At 38.1% G+C, this 24,221-nt stretch overlaps 1 protein-coding gene across 2 annotated transcripts in view; it reads right to left on the bottom strand.

The window, feature by feature from the left end:
• CHIC2 (cysteine rich hydrophobic domain 2) overlaps window positions 1-24,221 on the bottom strand; it is a 52,640-nt gene that overhangs the window by 15,947 nt on the left and 12,472 nt on the right. Inside the window, exons 2-3 of one of the 2 annotated variants that reach the window (XM_059671046.1) lie at window positions 9,462-9,516; window positions 9,242-9,313 (exon numbers count right to left, since the gene is read on the bottom strand). In XM_059671046.1, the coding sequence (XP_059527029.1) occupies window positions 9,242-9,313; window positions 9,462-9,516 (127 nt within the window). Of the gene's footprint in view, window positions 1-9,157; window positions 9,314-9,461; window positions 9,517-24,221 lie in introns of both variants that reach the window. The other variant, XM_059671043.1, reaches the window with a different exon arrangement.

Here is a 24,221-nt window from a genome sequence, read left to right as displayed (position 1 = left end):
TTAACAGATTCACTGACTTGATGTATACATGTATGTATGTGCTGACATGTGACCAAACTTACCAATGATATACTTTAAATATGTGCAGTTTACTGTATACCAACTACACCTCAATAAAGGTACTAAAAATATATATAAAAAATGTAAAGACGTTATTATCAAGATATATTGTATTTTAAGACATAAAACAAAACTTAACACATAAAAAGTGTGTTAAGGCATACCTCTCCATTTACTTACATCTTCTATTTTTTTTAGCATCTTGTAGTTTTTGCATACCATACAGATCATGCACATATTGTGTTAATTTTATATGCACGTATTCCTTTGTGTTTGGTGCTATTGTTAATGCTATTTAAAAATTTTTTAATTTCCAATTGTTCAAACTCACATTTTTAAATCCCAGGAATGGTTTTTCTGTAGATTTTTATGGGATTTTCTACAGAGATAACCATGTTGTCAGAAAACAGTGACAGTTTTATTTCGTGGTTTGTAATCTGCATACCTTTTATTTCTTTTACTCTGCTTTTCACTGGGTAGGATTTCCAGTAAATGTTGAATAGGGATGATATGAGTGGATTATTTGCTTTAGTCCTGATTTTCTCTATTGTTTCCTGTTTTCTTAATTTGTTTTATACAATACAGAAACATTTGTAAATCATATAGTTGAGGGGTCTTAGTATTTTAATGACTACATATATATACACTGAGTGGCCAGATTATTATGACCATCTGACGTTTGTAGGCAAATTAGCTATAATTTCACGCTGAAGTTGCTAGAGGCCAGACCATTATAAATAGGGAAGCAGGTTATTTATCACAGAAGTGATTTTTTTCTGAAGATATGGGTAAACAATGCGATTTAACAGCCTTTGAACGTGGGATATATTTGAACGTGAGTGGCCAGATTATTATGACCACCCCACCAATACTTCGTTGGGCCACCTTTTGCCTTTAATACTACGGCGATTCTTCTTGGCACTGACTCCACGAGATGTTGAAAGGTGATGCGAGGAATCTGACACCATGCCTGATGAACAGGACTGTCCAGTTCTATGAGATTTGATAGTTGTGGAACCAGCTGCCTGATGGCTCTTTTAACTTCGTCCCACAAATGCTCAATTGGATTGAGATCCAATGATTGTGGGGGGCACCTAAGCAAGATAAAGTCTCCCTCATGTTCTTGAAACCACTCGTGCACAGCACGAGCACCATGGCACGGCGCATTGTCTTGTTGGAAGAAGCCATCTCCGACACACGAAGGTGGCGACATAGGTAAACACCGGAGATCGCTGCCTCGCACAACCACTTCAAAAATACAAAAGACGGAACCGACATCACCCAGAACCACAGGAAGGCTGGCTGAGGGGAAATTCTACAACTAGAAGGAAAGAGAAAAGCATACCGAGACTCAGAGGAGGAGCAGTGCGGAAGCAAAATACTAAGGTGCGGAGGTGTGTGCGGAGCGGGCTGGTGGCTGAGGGCGCGGTTGTCGTTTTCAATCAGGAGGGAGTCTCAGGCTCTGAGCTCCAGTTCCGGGCGAGTCTCTGGGGACCCAGACTCAAACGGGAGAAGTGGGACTGTCTGGCATCGGTTGGAACTCGAGAGCAGCTTTCTCTCTGAGGTTTGCAACGGTTGCTGGGACACTGAGAGGCAGAGCCTCTGGGGAAGGGACTGAGAGCAGCCATAACTGCTCGCTCGGCCCGCCCTAGTGATCCCCTGGGACCCGCCCCACCCAAGCCTTGCAGGGAGGCATTTGCTGGTTAGCCTCAGGCAGAGGCTAGATTAGTGCCGCCCTAGAGATCCAGCACAGAAGTTCTCCCACTGCAGACACAGCTGATTCTCACAGCCAATTGGCCTGGAGGTCAAATCCCTCCCAGTGTTACCTACAACAATCAAGGCTTAGCTACAACAAGACTGCGCACAAAGACCACAAGGGGGTGCACCAAGAGTGTCTACCTCAGGTAATTGGGACACTTAGCACAGAAAGCCACTCTATCAACACAGTGAAGCACAAAAAATACCGAGACAAAGAAATAGGACACAAATGACAGAAATGGAGGAAAGCAGGCTGCTGGATATAGAATTCAAAAACCACACTTTTGAGGTCTTTCAAGAGTCTTCTAGAGACTGCTGACAAACTTAATGAGATGTACAAGAAATCTAATGAGACCCTCGATGTTGTGATAAAGGACCAACTAGAAATTAAGCATACACGGACTGAAATAACGAATACTATACAGACTCCCAACAGCAGACCAGAGGAGCGCAAGAATCAAGGCAAAGATTTGAAATATGAAGAAGCAAAAAACACCCAACCAGAAGAGCAAAATGAAAAAAGAATCCAAACATACGAAGATAGTCTAAGGAGCCTCTGGGACAGCTTCAAGCGTACCAACATCAGAATTATAGGGGTGCCAGAAGATGAGAGAGAGCAAGATATTGAAAACCTATTTGAAGAAATAATGACAGAAAACTTCCTCTACCTGGTGAAAGAAAGACTTCCAAGTCCAGGAAGTGCAGATAACCCCAAACAAAAGGAATCCAAAGAGGACCACACCAAGATACATCATAATTAAAATGCCAAGAGCAGAAGACAAAGAGAAAATCTTAAAAGCAGCAAGAGAAAGAAACTCAGTTACCTACAAGGGAATACCCATACGACTGTCAGCTGATTTCTCAACAGAAACTTTGCAGGCCAGAAGGGAGTGGCAAGAAATATTCAAAGTGATGAATACCAAGAACCTACAACCAAGATTACTTTATCCAGCAAAGCTATCATTCAGAATTGAAGGTCAGATAAAGAGCTTCACAGATAAGGAAAAGCTAAAGGAGTTCATCACCACCAAACCAGGATTATATGAAATGCTGAAAGGTATCCTTTAAGAAGAGGAGGAAGAAGAAAAAGGTAAAGATACAAATTATGAACAACAAATATGCATCTATCAACAAGTGAATCTAAGAATCAAGTGAATAAATAATCTGATGAACAGAATGAACTGGTGATTATAACAGAATCAGGGACATAGAAAGGGAATGGACTGATTATTCTTGGGGGGAAAGGGTTGTGGGAGATGCGGGAAGAGACTGGACAAAAATTGTGCACCTATGGATGAGGACAGTGGGTGAGGAGTGAGGGCGGGGGGTGGGGTGGGAACTGGGAGGAGGGAAGTTTGGGGGGGGGAAAAAGAGGAACAAATGTAATAATCTGAACAATAAAGATTTAATTTTAAAAAAAACACAAAAAACGAAGCCATCTCCATTGGAATACGCCATCAACATGATAGGATGAACCTGATCAGCAATGATACTTAGGTATGTTGTGCTATTCAGACGTTGTTCCACATGAATTAAAGGGCCCAAATCTGCCCAACCGGTTTGGCTCAGTGGATAGAGCATCGGCCTGCGGACTCAAGGGTCCCAGGTTCGATTCCGGTCAGGGGCATGTACCCTGGTTGCGGGCACATCCCCAGTGGGGGGCGTGCAGGAGGCAGCTGATCGACCTCTCTCAGCGATGTTTCTAACTCTCTATCCCTCTCCCTTCTTCTCTGTAAAAGATCAATAAAATATATATTTAAAAACAAAAAAAAGGGCCCAAATCATGCCAGGAAAACATGCCCCAAACCATAATACTGCCCCCACCAGCTCGAAGGGTTGTACTCATGCATGTGGGGTGCATGCTTTCATGCATTTTCCACCAAATTCTCACTCTGCCATCTGCATGATGCAACTGCAAACGTGATTCATCGGACCACATGACTTTTTTCCAATGCTCGACTGTCCAATCCTTGTGTTCCTGTGCGAATTGGAGACGTTTTATCTTGGTAACTGCAGACAGCAAAGGTGTTTGAACAGGCCTTTGGCTTCCATATCCCATACGATGCAGTGTACAGCTAATTTGCCTACAAACATCAGGTGGTCATAATAATCTGGCCACTCACGTTCAAATATATCCCACATTCAAAGGCTGTTAAATCGCACTGTTTACCCGTATCTTCAGAAAAAAATCACTTCTGTCGTGGTAAACAACCTGCTTCCCTATTGATAATGGTCTGGCCCTCTAGCAACTTCAGCGCGAAAGTATAGCTAATTTGCCTACAAATGTCAGGTGGTCATAAAAATCTGGCCACTCCGTGTGTGTGTGTGTGTGTGTGTGTGTGTGTGTGTGTGTGTGTGTCCTATAATAATAAAAGAGGAACATGTAAATTGACCGTCCCTCCAATACACTCACCAGCCAATCAGGAGTGAGTATGCAAATTAACCCAACAAAGATGGCAGGTTAATTTGCATGCACAGGAGCTGGGTGGAGAGCAGAGTGGGAGAGCTGGCAGCTTGGGGAGACGTGGCTCCCTGGGACGCTCCCCCTAAGCTGCTGGGTGGAGAGCAGAGCGGAGAGCCGGCGGAGAGTGGAGCAGCTTGGGGAACTTGGCTCCCCAAGACGCCAGACCGAGAGCAGAGAGGGAGAGCTGGCAGCTTGGAGGACTTCGCAGAGTGGGAGGCCGTGGGACGAAGACAGAGCAGGAAGGGAAAACCAAGAGCGCAGAGAGCACCAGGAATTCTGGGAATAGTAGTTCTGGTGGCAGCCCCAGGACTGGAAGTGGAAGCCCAGAGCGCAGGGAGCACCAGGAATGCTGGGAATCGTAGTTCTGGTGGCAGACAGCTCTCCTAGACACTAGAGCAAAGTGAGCCTGGAGCAAGTTACTGTTGCGGTGAGGAATGGAGGGAAAGCAAAGGTGAGAGACATAAGTAAAATCAGAGTGTCTAGGAATAATTAAAGTGAAGTTATCCTAAACGTTCCAGGAAATCTCCACCAATGAATCAAAGAAAAGAAAAATGCCTCTATTATTCTGTGAGCAACAAACCAAACTGAGTTGAGGTCTCAGACAATTCGTTCATATGATTGCAAAGACAGAAAGAAACTCCCAGATTGGAGAGGGCCCCCTGAGGGCTCCAGATTGGAGAGGGTGCAGGTCGGGATAAGGGACCCCCATACCCCCAGTGCATGAATGTCGTGCACCGGGCCTCTAATACACACACACACACACACACACACACACACACACACACACACAAAAGGCTACTATGCTAAGTGTCTGACTGTCCAACCAGTCACTATAACGCGCACTGACATCCAGGGGGCAGACTCTCAACACAGGAGCTGCTGTGACTCGCACTGGCCATTTACAGAGAAACGGCACCACGGACCTAGCGTCGACAAAGCAACATTCGGCTTCTCCTAAGTGGGACACAGATCCCGTCACCACCCTGGAGCAACACCCCACCAAATCATAGCCGATGCTGCCAAGACCCAATGGCACAAAATGCAGCCCACAGCCTAGCCCAGCCCAGCCCAGAAATGGTGGCTGTGGGCAGCGGGTAATGACATCACATAGCAACGCCCATCTTCCTCTCCCTAGCAACTAGCCTCCTTGGAGTTTCTTCAGCCTATGAACACAACTTGCTTTATAGCCAGGTGGAAACATTTTACACTTTAACCAAATGTCTGTGAAGCCTTTTCCCGTGCCTCATCTCATTTGATCGTCACAGAAGTCCTGGAGTAGGTAGATAGGAGACTTGGTGAAATCCTATTTTCATTAGCCGGAAAAAGGAGATTTAGAAAGCTTAGAAATTTGACCCGGCTAAAAAGAAGTAAGAAATGGTAGACCTTGAAAATGACTTCAGGTTTTCTCATTGCACAAAATATAGTCAAACACTGCTGCAGTTCAATATTTTACCCTTTGTTCTCCCTGTGTGCTCTATAATAATAATCTGCCTTGTGTTTATATTTATTGCTGTGTTGCTGACAATTACCTGAAAGAAAAGTTGGGGTGCTTCACTGGGCTGGAAAAAGTTTAGCTAAATCAGAAAGCAGGTCTAATTAAGCAAGTATATCTATATATATATATATAAATCTCTCGCTAGTGCCAATCGCACACGTGTGTTTCGATCTGTCATTGTCGATCGTGAATTTGGTTGACACTTCTATTATAAAGAAAGGGCGAATGGCAATATCAAAATATTTCTTCTAATTAATTTCCTTTCATTGTGCATGAATCCGTGCACCAGGCCACTAGTATGTTTTATAATTGGCTCTCTTTAGAATCCTATGTATTTTATACATTTAAAATACATTAAATCTTGTAAAGTACCAATAAACATTATTCTAAGAAATTGTTCATAGGCTTCCGGAGACTACCAGAGGTGTCCATGACAAATAAAAGATTAAAAATCCCACCCTAGCCATTTTACTCATTGTTTAGAGCAGCCGTGGGCAAACTACGGCCCGCGGGCCGGATCCGGCCCGTTTGAAATGAATAAAACTAAAAAAAAAAAAAAAAAAAAAGACTGTACCCTTTTATGTAATGATGTTTACTTTGAATTTATATTAGTTCACACAAACACTCCATCCATGCTTTTGTTCCGGCCCTCTGGTCCAGTTTAAGAACCCATTGTGGCCCTCGAGTCAAAAAGTTTGCCCACCCCTGGTTTAGAGCATTGGCGCTCTAACTGAAGGATCACAGGTTCAATTCTGGTCAAAACATGTACCTTCGTTGCAGGCTCGATCCCTGACCCCAGTCAGGGTGTGTGCGGGAGACAACCAATCGATATGTCTCTCTCACATCGATGGTTCTCTCTGTCTCTTCCTGTCCCTTTCATTTTCTCTTAAAATATCTTTGGATGAGGGTTAACAAGAAAAAGAAAAAAAGGTTAAAAATCATGCTGTAAATTACCCTGCTCCTATCTTACAAAGCACCGCTTTTTCAGGGTCTCTAATACCCTTCATACATGTATGAAGTGTCACCCTCTCCATGATTATATAGTTGACACCCAGAACAGAGAAATGAATAGCTTTTTTTAAGCAATAATCATAATTATTTATGTTTACTAGATAGTAGAGACCATATAAAATTAAATGTATCAAATAAAAATTCCATCTAACCACCTATATAGAGAGACCTTAAGTCAAATACTACAATGTCAAATGAAATATACTTTCTGAAACTACAATGGGAAAAGCCTGAAAATATCAATCTACCTTATTCCCAAATAAAAAAAAAAGTTTAATGAAAACATCTGAAAAATGATCTTAAGTTGCTAAAAACGTGGAGAATATGAAGTTTACTTTTTGTTTTCTCAATCCTATACTGTGCACACATTACAGTATCTTGTTTACTCATTTAAAATGTGAAAAACAGAGGATATCAAATGATGAATGGATAAAAAAACTGTGGAACATTTACACAAGGTAATACCACTCAGCTGTAAAAAGGAAGGAAATCTTACCTTTTGTGACAGCATGAATGGACCTGGGAAGTATTATGCTAATTGAAATACCAGTCAAAGAAAGACAAATACCATATTATTTCACTTACATGTGGAATCTAATGAACAAAATAAACTAACAAACAAAACAGAAACAGACTCAGATACAGAGAACAGATTGACAGTTGTCAGAGGGGAGGGGGTTGGGGGACTGAGTGAAAAAAGTTAAAAGATTAAACCAAAAAACGAACAACAAAAAAATCAACTCATAGACACAAAGAGTAAGGTGATTACCAGAGGGAAAAGGAGACTTCAGGGGGATGTAGAAGAGGATAAGGGGGGGGGGCGGGGGGGGGGGATAAATGGTAATGGAAGAAAATTTGACTTTGGATGGTGAACACACAATATATAGATGATGTACTATAGAATTGTACACTTAAAACTTATATAATTTTATTAACCAATATCACCCCAATCAATCCAATAAAAACTTTTAAAAAGTAAAACAACAAACGAACAAAAAAGAGAATTTCAAATGAATCCTTGGGTTAAATGACAGAAAAGTTTAAACCAAGTGATATACAGTAGTCATTTAGACAACAGAAACACCCAAACAGTTGGAAGTGAGAGGATTAAACTACAAGAGCTACAAATTCAACTACAAATCCAATAACAACCAAAATTTTAAAAAGTTTAAAAATCAAAAAATTCTACAGTCTGAAGATGATCTGGTGAAAATAGAAATTATCTCCTTCTTATCAATAAGAAGTACTAGTTTAAAAATATTTTCAGTAGAAATATACCTTATTTTATAACGAAAATCACGGGACAAACAGAATTTTCTTTTCTATATTCCTATCATTTGAAGACAAAATGAAATGTAGCCACACAATTATAGTCATTCAATTTCAACTTAACAGTATTTCATTTTTATACATATAATTACCATAATTTTAAAAAACTTTAACAAAAATGTAATACATTCAATTGATACCAGTTTTTTATGTCGCTACCAACATCTTGAAAATTTTACTATAAGTACTCAAATTACAACACTTTAGATCATATTTTCTGATTACAAAATCATTATGTACTCATCACAGGAAACTTGTAAAATACAAAAGAAAGAAAACAGAATTCCCCATAATCTTACCAATTATAAATAGGCATTGTAATAATTTTATTTCTTTTATGGGAAGTATCTTATATATTAATAAAAATGCTACTAATCAATATTAGACCCTTACTTTGAGCTACTTAGCTAAGAGCTTTAAAAATACTATTTCATGCCCTAACCGGTTTGGCTCAGTGGATAGAGCGTCAGCCTGTGGACTGAAAGGTCCCGGGTTTGATTCCGGCCGAGGGCATGTACCTTGGTTGCGGGCACATCCCCAGTAGGAGGTGTGCAAGAGGCAGCTGATCGATGTTTCTAACTCTCTATCCCTCTCTCTTCCTCTCTGTAAAAAATCAATAAAATATATTAAAAAAAAATACTATTTCATTTTATCCTTACAACAACCCTGTTTCAGGTGAATATTTCCATTTTACAGATATGTCAACAAGAATTTAAAGAGGTTAGGCAATATGCCTAAGGTCACAAAAATAAGTGGTACAGCTGAATCCAGCATTTTAAATTATTATTCTATGCCACCATCAATATTTACATACATAGAATGCTGTATTCTACCTACTCTAAAGCAATTTTAGATGGCTATTTAATATAAACAGCATGTGAGCATACCATAATTTAATTAATCACTCCTCTACTGGATCAGATTATTTTTATATAGTATTCAGGATAGGATGACTCATTCAATACAAAAAAAAATACAGATAAATGCAAGACTTGCTTGTCTACTTCTAAATTTATATTAAAATATATAATTCAACTTACTCTTTTACTGAGACAAATAACTGGCCACATACTGCAACCTAATGTGCAGCAGCAACAAAGGCAGCCACAAAGTAGCCAACGTACATTAACGGGAAGGTTCTTCTTAAGACAACTGTTAACTCTGTTGATGCTGGCTTTAAATTCTTCAGGCGCTACCTAAAAAAAAATTAAGAAATAACAACACTGCAATATTAATGTCAATACACATATGCATCATTAGCATAAATCTTTTTCCTAATTTGTTAGGAAAAGACTTCAATTTTGAGGTGTATAAATAGTATCTAAATAATTAACAGACACTCACTTTTCCAGTTAATGAAGAAGGGAATTCTGATTCAAATTTGTTGCTCAGTCCAAATCTATTTTAAAAAGGAGAAAAATGTTACTGCATGTCACTGCTGCACAAAATAGACCATTTAACTAAATCAAGGGTCAAGTAAATAGCAGCTTCATATACAGAATTACCACAAAAGATTGAGACACAAAAACATTCTAATCAGCAAGATATGAAATGCAACAAGCAATTTAAGCAGCTGAATCAAAACTTTTGTATAATAAGAGGCTGAGATTAACTTGTTTGGGGTTATCTTTGCGAAACAAATATTATATAATGAAAAACAACACAATGTTTAAATGTTCAAATTTGTCAAAATTATGAAGGTTCTTCCAACTAAGAAACAAAGCTAAAATCTCTATTAATTACTCTTTAGGTCAAGAGTATTTGTTAACACTCAATATTAGCGTAACATGTCTAAAAATGCAAACTGATTAATTAACACTTTCTGAGATCTACACTATTACAGCCAGAGAATGCAAAAACACCTGAAACAATGTGGTAGCTGGCCTGGCTATTTAAACTTTCAAATTTTAAGATATTTGCTATCTATACTCCCAAAGAAATGAAACCCAAGTAGTGCATTTTAATATCCTTAAGTGTTTAAATGTCTGAAAAGATCATGAGAATTGACTGAGCACATGACTACTTCTTCACATAAGTTATTAGGTAAGAATAAAATAAATACTAAGACACATTGGCAATAGCAGATCATCCTGGAAATAAATATTGAGATTCTTCAATATGATGACTTTTGTTGGACCCTAGAGCCAAAATTCTTTTAGTTTCATTGAGAGATAATTGACACATAATGTATTAAAGTGTACAACACAAGGGTTTGATACGTGTGCATATTATTAAATGATTGCCAAATGAATTTAGTTAATATCACCTCACATAGTTACAAAAAATTTTTTCCTATGATGAGAACCCTTAAAATTCACTGTCTTAACAATCCTTAAATAGACAATACTGTACACTGGGTAGCTGGCACTGGTAAAAGGGATCCCCTGAGATTCTGTATTAAACAGCTGGCTAGATTAGGAATTTCTTATTCAACCATCTAGTAGAGCTGGACAGGGAAATCAGATGAATAAGGCAGATTGTGTGAAGGCAATAAGAAATGATGGGGCTTAGCTGCCGGGAGGGGAGGGGAAAGGAGAGGAAGGGAAGGGAAGAGAGACCAGATCCAGCTGATTACTGTCAATCTAGAAGGCAGACCCACTTTTGACAGACTGTATGATTTTCTTTTTCCAAGAGGAGTTGGAAATCCAGATTCCTATGCACTTTCCCATCTCTAAAACACTGTGCAAGTCAAATAAAAAACTTCTGTGGGTCAGGTTGTGGTTTGCATCATGTCTAGACTTCCCTACCTGTGAACAGTGGGTTCTGAGACCATTTCTTTTATCATCTTAAGTACTTTCATATACTATTTAATAGCAGCATTGAAATAACATTAATCTATCTTTAAAAATAATGGATACTATTTACAAAAAAGATTACATTACCTAGGTCCAAGCCCAAGTTCTTTTCACACTAAACATAAACTGGCAACCATTACTGTTTAATGTAATTATGGCACTAATGCCATTCTCTTTCTAAGATTGGACGATTGAGCAAAACCTATTTTCTGTCTATGCAGGGGCCTCAGAGCAATGTGGTTCTACTGGAAAAAGCCTCCAGATAACCCTCTTCCAATCTTAAAGATCCTCCCAGGAAGAAGAGGTGTGAAGAGCTTGCTGATAGTTTTCAGTGAGGTCTCTACGATAATGTAATTCCTTTTCATCTATTTCCTTTAAGGAAATATTCAACAAATGTTTGCATATTCAACATTCTTAATATAAACTTCCTTCTCTTACATGATCTCCCTCAGTCTGGAGGTTTTCTCCTTCAATCAATAGTTTCCATTTCAATCAGGTTTATTATTGCAATTAATTAACCATCTCCTTCCAACTGGTCTTTGACATTTTCTATAAAAGCAATAACCAGATACCTCCAAGTCTCCCAAAGAAAAAGGTCCTCCTTACAGTCCCAGCGATTATATATTTAAAGCAGAGAATACCTATAATTTGCTAGTTAATATGCTAAGTTGAAGACAGCAGTCCAGTATGAGTTTCAACCCTAATTTCCTTTCTTTCCAGAGCCTACTTCCTCATTGGGTGAGTGGCTGAATGTTGATGCTTTGCTCAGGGAGCACTATGAGCTAACTGCCCTGCTGTGCCAGGAGCCGGTCCATGCTTGCTGTTTCAAGGGACCTGGCATATATGGCATACGGTTCTTAATATGTTTGCTCACCTTCTTGGCGCTGTGTTTTAACCAAGGTCACCTCTCCGAGAAAGGTTGAATCCCCAGGTAGGGATTTTCCCCTGAAGTTAGGGAGGGAATAAAACCCCTCAACTAAGTGCCAGGCGGGTAATTAATCACTTTAACTACGAACAATCATGCTTAAGCTACATAATCTTTACTCCCTGGAATGGAGATAAGAAACGCCCTAACCTTTGTAATAGAGATTGATAGGATTGAATCAACTGGTATAAATACAGATGTAACAAGACAGCAAGACACAGAACTCAGAAGACAGAACTGAGAACACAGGGCTTGGAAGACAGGACCAAGAGAGACAGAGCCTAGGCACAGAACCTACACAGAACGTTCTCTAGAGACAGAAGAACTTCGCTGGCGAGAGCATGCCGGAGGATCCTGGACCGGGACTGGCCTCGGAGCCTAGAGGCGGAGCCTGGCGAGAGAGCATGGCAGGGGATCCTGGACTGAACCTGACTGCGGAAATTGGCAAGAGAACCTGACTAGAATCTGGTGACTGAACCTGGCTGGACCTGGACAGAACCTCTCTGGAGATCCGAAGCAGAACCTCTCTGGAGATCCAGACCAGAACTTGGCTGGAGATCCTGGCTAGAGATCCTGGCTAGGCTGCTGATCAACTGAACACTGTCTCCATGTCCTTCCTTCTTCGCCGACTCCGTCTACGCCTTTGGGAACCCCTGGACCTGCTGGGGTTGGACCCCGGCACTGCTGTTCCTGCAAGCAGAGCTTTAAGGCAGGCTAGTAGTTAGTTATTTTTCCAAGTTAAGAACTGGTAATTTCAAGAATTCTTTTGGCACTCAGTTCCTTTTCTCACACATTTTGTTAGTTTGTATCTTAAGAACAGATAGTAATTCTTCCTCTTCCTTCATCTCACCCCCAAAGTAATGTCCCAGGAAAGATGAAAAGTAACATGATTCACACTAGAAGAGAGTGTTCAGCTTTTCCAGCAACCATTAATTCAGTTTGGTGCTGATAATTTTCCATTCTCCCTTGCTTGTGTTTCTACCAGCTAAACAAGAATACCTGAAAGAAGGGTCAAGAAAATGCTGCTGTTAGGATACAAAATCAACACCAAGAAATCTATGGCATTTCTATACACCAATAGTGAACTTACAGAAAGAGAGACTAAAAGAGCAATCCCATTTACCATCACACCAAAAAAATTAAGATACCTAGGAATAACCCTAACTAAAGAGGTAAAGGACCTCTAGTCAAAAAACTACAGGATGTTGAAAAAAAAGATAGAGGAAGACATAAACAGATGGAAGAACATACCATGTTCATTGATTGGTAGAAGCAACACCATTAAAATGTCCATACTACCCAAAGCAATCTATAAATTCAACGCACTTCCCATTAAAATACCAACAGCATATTTCACAGACCTAGAACGAACTCTCCAAAAATCCATCTGGGATTGAAAAAAAAAAAGACCCTGAATAGCTGCAGCGATCCTGAGAAAGAAGAACAAAGTAGGTGGGATCTCAGTAACTGATCAAGCTGTATTACAAAGCCACTGTTCTCAAAACTGCCTGGTACTGGCACAAGAACAGACATATAGATCAATGGAATAGAATAGAGAGCCCAGAAATCGACCCGAACCAATATGCTCAATTAATATTTGACAAAGGAGGCAAGAACATACAATGGAATCAAGATAGTCTCTTCAATAAATGGTGTTGGGAAAATTGGACAGATACATGCAAAAAAAATGAAACTAGACCACCAACTTACACCATACACACACAAAAACTCAAAATGGATGAAGGACTTAAATGTAAGATGGGAAACCATAAAAATACTAGAGGAATCCAAAGGCAACAAAATCTCAGACATATGCCGAAGCAATTTCTTCACCGATACAGCTCCTAGGGCATTGGAAACTAAAGAGAAAATAAACAAATGGGACTACATCAAAATAAAACGCTTCTGCACAGCAAAAGAAACCATCAACAAAACAACAAGAAAGCCCACTGCATGGGAGAACATATTTGCCAATGTTATCACTGATAAGTGTTTAATCTCCAACATTTATAGGGAACTCTTACAACTTAACAAAAGGAAGATAAACAATCCAATAAAAAAAAAATGGGTAAAGGACCTAAATAGACACTTTTCAAAAGAGGACATTCAGAAAGCCAAGAGACATATGAAAACATGCTCAAAGTCACTAATCATCCGAGAAATGCAAATCAAAACAACAATGAGGTATCATCTCACACCTGTCAGAATGGCTACATCAACAAATCAACAAACAACAAGTGCTGAAGAGGATGCGGAGAAAACAACACTCCTGCACTGCTGGTGGGAATGCAGACTGGTTCAGCCACTATGGAAGACAGTATGGAGTTTCCTCAAAAAGTTAAAAATGGAATTCCCATTTGACCCAGTGATCCCACTTCTAGGAATATATCCCAAGAAACCAGAAACACCAGTCAGAAAGGATATATGCATCCCTATGTTCATAGCAGCACAATTTACCATAGCAAATATCTGGAAACAGCCTAAGTGCCCATCAGCAGATGAATGGATTAGAAAACTATGGTACATCTACACAATGGAATACTATGCTGCTGTAAAAAGGAAGGAATTCTTACCATTTGCAACAGCATGGCTGGAACTGGAGAGCATTATGCTAAGTGAAATAAGCCAGTCAATGAAAGAAAAATACCACGATCTCACTCATTTATGGATAATAAGGACCATTATAAACTGATAAACAAAAATAGATACAGAAGCAGAGCAGCCTCAAACAGGCTGTCAAAACTACAGTCAGAAGGCTGGGGAGGGTTGGGGGGCGGTAAGAGATCAACCAAAGGACTTGTATGCATGCATATAAGCATAACCAATGGACATAAGACACTGGGGGGTAGGGGAGGCCGGGGGATTGTCAAGGGGGTGGTGGGGAAAGGAGACATGTGTAATACTCTTTGTAATACTTTAAGCCAGGGGTCCTCAAACGTTTTAAACAGAGGGCAGTTCACTGTCCCTCAGACCATTGGAGGGCCGGACTATAGTTTAAAAACTATGAACAAATTCCTATGCACACTGCACATATCTTATTTTGAAGTAAAAAAACAAAATGGGAACAAATACAATATTTGTATTTGCATGTGGCCCGCGGGCTGTAGTTTGAGGACCCCTGCTTTAAACAATATAAAAATAATAAAAAAAGAAAATGCCGCTGTTAGTGGCCTTAGAGTCTATTCTCCCCAACAAATTCCAACAGCAATTTGCTTTCCCTTTTTAAAATTTCTAAATATTCAAGTGAAATACTTCATGACTACAGGCAGAATGGGCAAAGATAATCAGGTACCCTTTCCTCATCTCCATTTGAAATATAGTACTCTGCTGCAGGGGTATTTAAATGTTTGGTGTCAGTACCTCTTTGCTTTTTTAAATCCTTGAGGACCTCAATGACCTTTCAAATGTATGTGGTTTACATTTATTGATATTTTGGATTAGATATTAAAATTAAGACATCTGAAACATTTTAAAATTTTATCATAAATTTTATATAGCCCATTATATGCTAACAAAAATAACACTTTTATGCAAAATGCCTGTTTTTCAACACAAAAATCTTTAGTGAGGAACGTATCTTACATTTTCATGTATCTTTTTAACATCTGACAATGGAACAGAGCTGGATTCTCACATCTCTTTCTGCATTCAATCGGTGATATGCTCTTTGGTTAATGTTGATGAAGAAAATTGGGCCTTGCCAGATATGTCATTTAAAATTATACTTACTATACCAGGCGAGAGCCTGAGTGGATGATAAAATTATATTTACTATACCAAAACCTGACAGATGGCAGTCTCTTATGGTTCTGCAAAGAGGAAGCTAAAAGTCTATCAATGAACTTTTAACACTCTTCTAAATTTAAAATCTATTGGCATATATTTTGAGTGAATTTTTTTTACCCAGACCTGATTTTGTAACTTCATTCATTAGTCAAATGCTGACATACTTTATTTTATAATATAGGAATCATCATATTCATTAATATGATCACTGACCTCATCAGAAAGGTCTTTACGTATTGGGAAGCTGTCCAGCTCACATTGGCAGATACAAATTTTCCAAAATTCTAATTTTCCTCTGATATGTTGAAATTTTTATTGACAACAAATGCTATAAGTTGTTTTCCTTGAAATGACAGTCTTGCTTTATTTTTTAAAAAAGGGGGGGACAGCGGGGGCTGAATGTTATTTAGCACTACATAAACACAAGAAAAAATAAGCTACCACCTATACCTTAAAAACTGACTTCAAACCCTATGAATAGATGGCTTTTTCCCCTCGCTTTGAGTGTTACTAGTGAAAATAAACAATGGCTATGAAGTGTAATAGGTATCCTTGGTATATAAAAGCAATAAAGGCGGAAGAAGGAAAAATGCAGGGAAAGTAGATTAAGAGAAGAAGGAAAGAGGGAGATAAGAAAAAAAAAGAAAGTTTGGATTGGCCAACTGCTACCAACAACTGTTTTATTTATTATCCAATACCTATTAATTGCCAGCCTCTTAGTATGAAAGAAAATGACGTGCTATAAATACACCTATTATTATTGCCTAAAAGACCTTTTCTTGAATCATGGCTAAAATACTCATGACCTTGGAATTGATAAAATACATAAACTATTTTCAAAGAATGGCAATATGCCAGAGATAAAATGCATTGAACTTAACATATTTTACTCTTACCTATTACAATTTACAAGTCTACTTAGTATTCCCAGAAAAGAGAAGTCTTTGAAATCACAACTATTAAACACCTTTTATGTAACATCTCATGATCACAAGGTCCTACAAAAAAAGACTTATCTCACTTTTTAAAAAAATTTTTAAAGAAAGCATGCACAAGTCAAATTTTTTACTTTTATATAACTTGAGGTAATTTTGAAAGTTCATGTAATATACCTGGTAAAGCTTTGCAAAGGGACTGTAACTTCACACCAAAATCTAAGTGGCATTTTGAAACAGGCTTGTTTTACCCATATCCTACCTACTGCCATTTCACAGTCACCTGGTTCCTACAATCTGTAGCCATAACTCAAAGTGTAAGCCACTCCAATCTGATCCCCTGCACTCTCATCTTCATCCAATTCAGAATCTCCCCTTCCTGATAGATCCTTCCTCTTCCAAACTCCTTTTAAGATTTAATCTGTTTTATCTCCTACCTAGTTACCTCCTTGTATCTCTTAAAAATTCTTCCTTCACTTTAACCAAAAAAATCTTGTTGAAATGACACTTTCCTTAGAAATCCTCAATTATAGCTCATTCCCTGGAGTCCATCTTCCAGACTCTTATCTCCCACGTTACCATAATACCTGATTATATTCTCTCTTTACATCTTTATCATATTTTATTATAATTATGTTAACAAGCCTAACTTCCAACTCTGATAAACACTGAGTTATTTATGGGTAGGTATGGTACTATAATTATCTTTATACCTCAAACATATGGCCCAATGCCAGACAAAAATATTCAATATTTGCTGAATCAATCAATCAATTTTCAAACCAGAAAAAAATGTCCAATTTCACTACCTCCTCATTGTAGTCTTCCACACCACTGTTTCTCTTCCTCTAATGCCCATGAATCCTGATTTATACCACATTATTCCAAGTCCCAACTGTCATTGTCAGACTTCCAGGTCACTCTGTGTTGGGGGCCCACAAGACCAACCTCAGATTCAATGACTGATTAGACTCACAGGACTCAGCATATAGTTGCACTCACAGCTAGATAGATTTATTACAGCAAAAGGAAAATACACATAGAGTGATAGACACAGACTGGGGGGGGAGGACATGTGCTGGGGGGTGGGGACGCCTGGAGGAGAGGTCAATGGGGGGAAAAAGAGACTTTTGTAATACTTTAAACAATAAATGAATAAATAACAACAAAGATACATTACAGATTTAAAAAAAAAAAAAAAAGACACACTGTGGTGAAATACAGAGAAAACCAGAAGCAAGCTTGCAAGAGTCTCTTCTCAGTGAAGACACATAGGATGTGCTTAATTCCTCCGCTACAGTAAACCCTCAATTTTGTAGACCTAGGTTTAACGAACGTCAGATTTAATGAACAAAATTTCTGGTCTATATGTCATATGTGGAAATTAACACCCTGTTAATTTTAAAATTTTCTTAACAAGTTTTTTTTATAATTAACAGGTTATTTTTTTGTTATTGCTTCACTGTTATTTTTAACAAATGTTAGTAAATAGGTCATATGTTGGAAAAAACACTGTAGTAATTTCGCCAACATAAATATTACATAGTCTACATGTAAAATCCAAGAGTCATAAACAATGTTGGGTGAATGATTAGCACGTGATCACATCACATTTCACACGGTAATTGGTTCTGTCCCGTGCTGTGACTTCTGTAGCAGTTTCAACTCATGTAGGCTTATGTTCCCAAGTGTGCTAAGCCACGCCCCAGCCATGTGCATCTTTTTACTCACTGTGACTAGTGAATGTACATTTACTAGTCCTATTCAGTATAAATTGAAAATTACAGTAATATACATAGAAAACTTTTCTGTGAAATTAAACTTTTCATACATACTTAATTTTAATTATACAAACCTGTTTACATAAGTAAAAACACATTAAAAAAAAAAACCACGTTAAAAAACAACAACAAACCACGTGAACCAACTAACTTATCAATTTTCAACATACACAATTCAGAAAACCTACTTTATTATATAACTAGTAGCCCGGTGCACAAAAATTTGTGCGGGGGGGTGGGGGGGAGAGTCCCTCAGTTATTAAACATTTATCAGCACAACACTGACCACATTGGTGGTGGAGGTCTTGTCAGAATGTATTATATTATGCAGATGAAAATCTATTTAAACAGATTTGATGTAGATATTTTCAAAGATGGAAGAATTGTCCCTGTAACTGTCATCATTGCAAAGTTTGCAGTCCCCATATGGATTGCTGGATATAATAAGTCATGCGCTGTCCCTGTCCTTTGTAGCCTTTGTTACCTTAAAGACTCTAGTTTTCCATTTATATGTTTAAGTACCAACCTTACCAGCTTAAAAATGTAAGCTTTTAATACTGTTCCCTCTGTTCTGTATTCTTCCGATGAAAAGTGGAGTTGGACTGCAGCACAGGAGAGAAATTCAGAAGGGGAATATTGAAGTAATGACTGCAGTAGGAGAAGAGGGAACCTATTTCCCTGGCCACAGGCGCTGGCAGCTTCTCCAGGTGGCTGCAGCCTGGGACCTCGGGCGGGTGGCTTGTCCGTCCCCTGGGCTGCAGCCAGCCGCAGGCGCTGGCACCTGGACCAAAGGTGGGCGGCTTCTTCTTCTGTGCTTCCAGGGAGGGCAGTCAGTTATGTGTATATGTGGATGTTTTTCTTTCTTTCCTTCCTCTCCCCTCCCAGGAGGTCATGGTTCGATTTCCAGTCAGGGCACATGGCCAGGTTGCAGATTGCAGGCTTGATCCCTAGTAGGGAGCATGTAGGAGGCAACTAATTGATAATTCCCTCTCAGCATTAATGTTTCTCTCTCTCCCCTTTCCCTTCCTCTCTGAAATCAATAAAAATATATTAAAAGATAAAATCAGTAAAACAAAAAAAACAAAAAACAAAAAAAAATCAGTAAAACATATCCTCGGATGAAGATTTAAAAAAAAAAACTTACAAAATTATAATCTTCAAGGATACAATTAGATAGTAGGTAGTCTATAAAAAATATTCATACCCTTTAGTAATTCTCATTCTAAAAATGTATCAGAAGGAAATAATTACAGTGGCACAGATATGTTAATGAAGAATCAAGTATTCTGCAGTATTATTTTGGTAAGGGAGTATTAAAGACATTTTATTTCATTTGTTTTCTTAAAGTAGTATGTTTTTCCAGCAGATGTATAGTAAGTAGTTGCTAAGTAAATACTTTAAATGTGTTTTTATAGTATACATCATATTTTCTTTCTATTTGAATGTTTTAGTTGGTATTAACTAGGTATTTTATTGTAAGTAAATAGGGAGTCTTGGGTTCACCAATCAATAGTTTTCCTGAATGCATTTCAACCTTTTCTGTAGTTCAAGCCCAGTCCTTTTTACTTGCATTTTTATTTCTTCTATGTTCCTTATATGCTTCATATTATTGTGTTAGGATTCACTAATGCATTGTTATTTTGAATTAAGATATATTTTGAATTAAGGGTGAATTTTACCTTTTAAATGCAGACCTGCAAGAATCTGTTTCAATGTGTTTTATTCTGTGATTATTTTTCTTACCTTCTAAATGTTGATGTTATTTTAACAGTGGTTTTTAAAACAACAGAAATGTACTACAGTTGTATTAATCATAATACATCAATATGAAAGAATACTATACAGTTCAAAACAATGTGAAGTATAGAATAACTGTTACTCTGAGTGCCTGACTAGCAGCTAGCTCCCTATGCTCTAGCAAATTAAAACACAAATGGGCATCTGCTTTAAGAACAGCTAATCCGCCCTAGCCGGCTTGGCTCAGTGGATAGAGCATTAGCCTGTGGACTGAAGGGTCCCAGGTTCGATTCCGGCCAAGGGCACATGCCTAGGTTGCGGGCTCCATCCCCAGTGTGGGGTGTGCAGGAGGCAGCCAATCAATGATTCTCTCTCATCATTGATGTTTCTATCTCTCTCCTTCTCCCTTCCTCTCTGAAATCAATAAAGAAATATATTTAAAAACAACTAATCCCTGGGCTGGCTAGCAGCATATGGGATGGCAGGGTCCAACAGACCTATCCAAGTTGCACATTAGCTAACTCAATCTGACATTCTTTCTTGAGTTATCTGGAAGTAAGAAATAATTGTTGGTCACATGAAATTTAATTGAAGCCAAGATACTGTAAAGCCACAAATAAGTAGCAATTGAGATTAAGCTGAAGCCAATAGTAAGCAGAAACTATGAGACAGAGGGAAAAAGTGCTCTGTCAGTTTATGTTGCAACAGCAGAAGCTAGAATTGAGTCAGGTAAGTCACTGTGACAGACTACTAGACCAAGGAGCAAAGGACACACACTGCTGAGAAAAATGACAGAATAATTTCATCACCAGAGCTGTACTATATCCAAAACAATAATATTCCAGTCTCCTTGAAGCCTGGATGGCAAAGCTTCCTGTCTTCCTTAGTCTCCATGAATTTTTACAATAAACTTCCACTGCTTAAGGCCCCTTGGGTGGTTCTATTGTTTGAAATCTAACAGACCCTAATATTTCATACTTTTAAAGAACCCACAATGATATTGGCTTATATTCCCAAAATGTTAAACAGAAAATGTAGAATACAAAATACTTTATAAGCATGGTCTCAATTATTTTAATAAAAATATTTATATACACAGAGAAAAACAGAAAAAGTTAATCCATCAAAATGTTAACAGTGGTTAACCCTAGCCAATATTATGAGTGATACTGCATTTTTAACATTTTCATATTTTCTATAATAACATATATTATTATCTTAAGATAAAGATTTCTAGGGGAAAAATTTAATAAGGACTATGAATAAATACACCAAAATATTAAATGACCGTTGCCTCTTGGTGATTATAGACGGTTTATTTTCTACCTCACTGGGAAGTACTACTTCCAAATTTTTAAGTAATCATTATGTTTTTCATTATAATTAGGAAAAAGATTAAACCTGAAGGAAAGATAGAAAATTAAAGGGGTTTTCTTTTTAGTTTTAAGTCAGATTAAGGAAATATGTGTGCACAGTGGAACCTCCATTCTTGAACTTAATTCATTCCAGAAGGCTATTCAAAAACCAAATCTTTTTTGTTTTTATTGTTAACCCTCATCCAAGGATATTTTTCCCATTGATTTTTTATAGAGAGTGGAAGGGAGGAAGAGAGAAACATCAATGTGAGACACATCCATTGGCTGCCTCCACATTGGGGGATCAAACCTGCAACCCAGGCACATGCCCTTGACCTGAACCGAACCCACGACCCTTCAGTTACAGGCCAATGCTCTAACCACTGAACATACTAGCCAGGGTCCAGATTATTTTTCCCATTAGAAATACTGTAAATTGAATTAATCTGTTCCAGATCCCCAAATGAATCTGTTTTAACCTTTCATATAATCGGTACGTGTCTAATTTACTATTTAATCTATAAACACTTTAAAAACAAAAAGGACGTGAAATATAAATGACAATTTAATAAAAAAGAAATGTACAGTAAAAAATGTAATAAGCAGCAACAAAAGCAAAAATCATGAAAATATTGACAGCACAATTTCCTGAGATGTTAACATGAGGTTTAGTAGTAAACTGACTCATACTTGAGCATTCTCTCCTGTTTGTCACCTGAGAGACGTGTGACTGGTCATACAGGTTATCAGCATAAAAGGGTTGTCAGGTTGAGAAGCGAAAGCGAATTGTTTAGGATGGGAGACATTCTAGAACAGAGGTTTCACTGTAATTGACATGTCTAGGTTTCAAGATAATTCTACTTGTTCTAAAGTGTATTTTAGAGGTGTGTTAATTTTATCTTTTCATTTTTAAATTTATCTTTATTGTTTAAAGTATTATAGATGTCCCCATTTCCCCCCATTAACCCCCCCCCCCCCGCTCCTGTCCCTCCCCAGGCCTTCACCTCACTATTGTCTGTGTCCATGGGTTATGCATAGTTCTTTGGTCAATCTCTTCCCGCCTCCGCCCTTCCCTCTGAGATTGGTAAGGATTTTTAGAGTTTATTTCAATATGTATTAAGTATATTGTAAAGAATTTAGAAATTAAAGAGAAAAAATTCTAATTCCACAAAGTAGAATCTCAGAATCTGAGAGTTAAAAAGGGTCCTTGGTCTGAATATTGCATTTTAGATGAAGAAATTGATGCATAGTAGGCAAGTAACTTGGTTTTCATACCTAATATGTAGGATCAAGGCTAGAGCTTTACTCTTAAACCCAATAAAGCCCAGGGCAATTTCTACTGTAAAACACTGCCTCTAATAACTTTCTCTGTAAGCATTGAAAATGTTTATCTCCTTGAACTAGAAACTTTATAGAGAAAATATTTGACAATTGAAGGAAAAAGCTTTTTCCATCAAACAGAAATTATAAAATGAAGATTAATACATAACAAATACTAGGTGTACCGGTTAATAATGGCAGATTCTGTAATCAAAGAGAACAGGATAATTTCAAGAGAAACCTCAAAAGTGCTTTATTCAAAGTAATGTCCATCGCTAGCTACACATGCCCCCCATCTTTCAGGTAATTTGTGGATACTGTCCCGATAGAATGGTTTTGAGGCAAACCATTCAGAGACCCAATTTTCCACTTCTTCATACGTTCTGAAGTGCTGCTCAGAAAGTGTGTGTGCCGTCGATTGGAACAAGTGGTAATCTGAAGGAGCAAGGTCTGGTGAATATAGTGGGTGGGTTAATACTTCCCAGGCAAGATCTTTTAACATGTCTTTAACTGGTTTTGAAGTGATGGTGTGTTATCATAAAGCAAAATTACTTTGCCATGTCTTCTGGCCCATTTCTGGTCGTTTCATGGTCAAAGCGTGGTTCAAATTGATTGATTGTGGTCGGTTGCGATCAGTATTAACGGTTTCACCTGGTTTTAGAAGCGCATAATACATCACACCTTCCTGATCCCGCCAAACGCAGAGCATTGTCTTCTTTCCGAAGCAATTTGGCCTTGCAGTCAATGTTGATGGTTGACCTGGATCAACCCATGATTTTGTGCACTTGGGATTCTCAAAATAAATCCACTTTTCATCGCCAGTCACAATTCGATGCAAAAAAAGACTTTCTTTCATGCCGTTGAAGCAACATTTAACTGATGACTTTTCAGTTTTCCATTTGTCTTTCGTTCAGTTGATGTGGCACCATTTTCCTTCCTTTAAAATCTTTCCCATTGCTTGTGAACTATCAGAAATTGTTTGCTGAGCAACATTTAATCTTTCTGCAAGTTGTTTTTGAGTTTGACATGCATCTTCATCCAATAATGCTTGTAATTGTTGGTCTTCAAACTTTTTCGGTTGACCTGGACGTTCTTTGTCTTTCACATCGAAATTATCACTTTTAAAGTGTTTAAACCAGCCTTCACAAGTATCTTGAGGTGGAGCATGTTCACCATAAGCTTCCCGAAGTATACGATAACTTTTTCTTCAAAATAAAGTAATAAACTAAAACTTCCCACAAATGCTCTTTTTTGGCATGAAATTCGACATTTTTAAGCGTAAAAATATCTATGATGTTAACACCTTCAGCAAATTTGACATGAAGTTTTGAAGCTTGCTGTCAATACAACAAAATAGCATACATATCAAATCGCATATATAGTAACATATGTGTAACTCCATCTATTGAAAAAAAAATCCATATTAACCGGTACACCTAGTACATTGTCATATGGAACTAGAAAAAAATA

This window comes from Myotis daubentonii, chromosome 1, assembly GCF_963259705.1.
Source record: "Myotis daubentonii chromosome 1, mMyoDau2.1, whole genome shotgun sequence".
Lineage (NCBI taxonomy): Eukaryota > Metazoa > Chordata > Mammalia > Chiroptera > Vespertilionidae > Myotis > Myotis daubentonii.
Note: the sequence above shows the minus strand (reverse complement) of the source record. Positions and strands in the feature narration are given on the sequence as shown.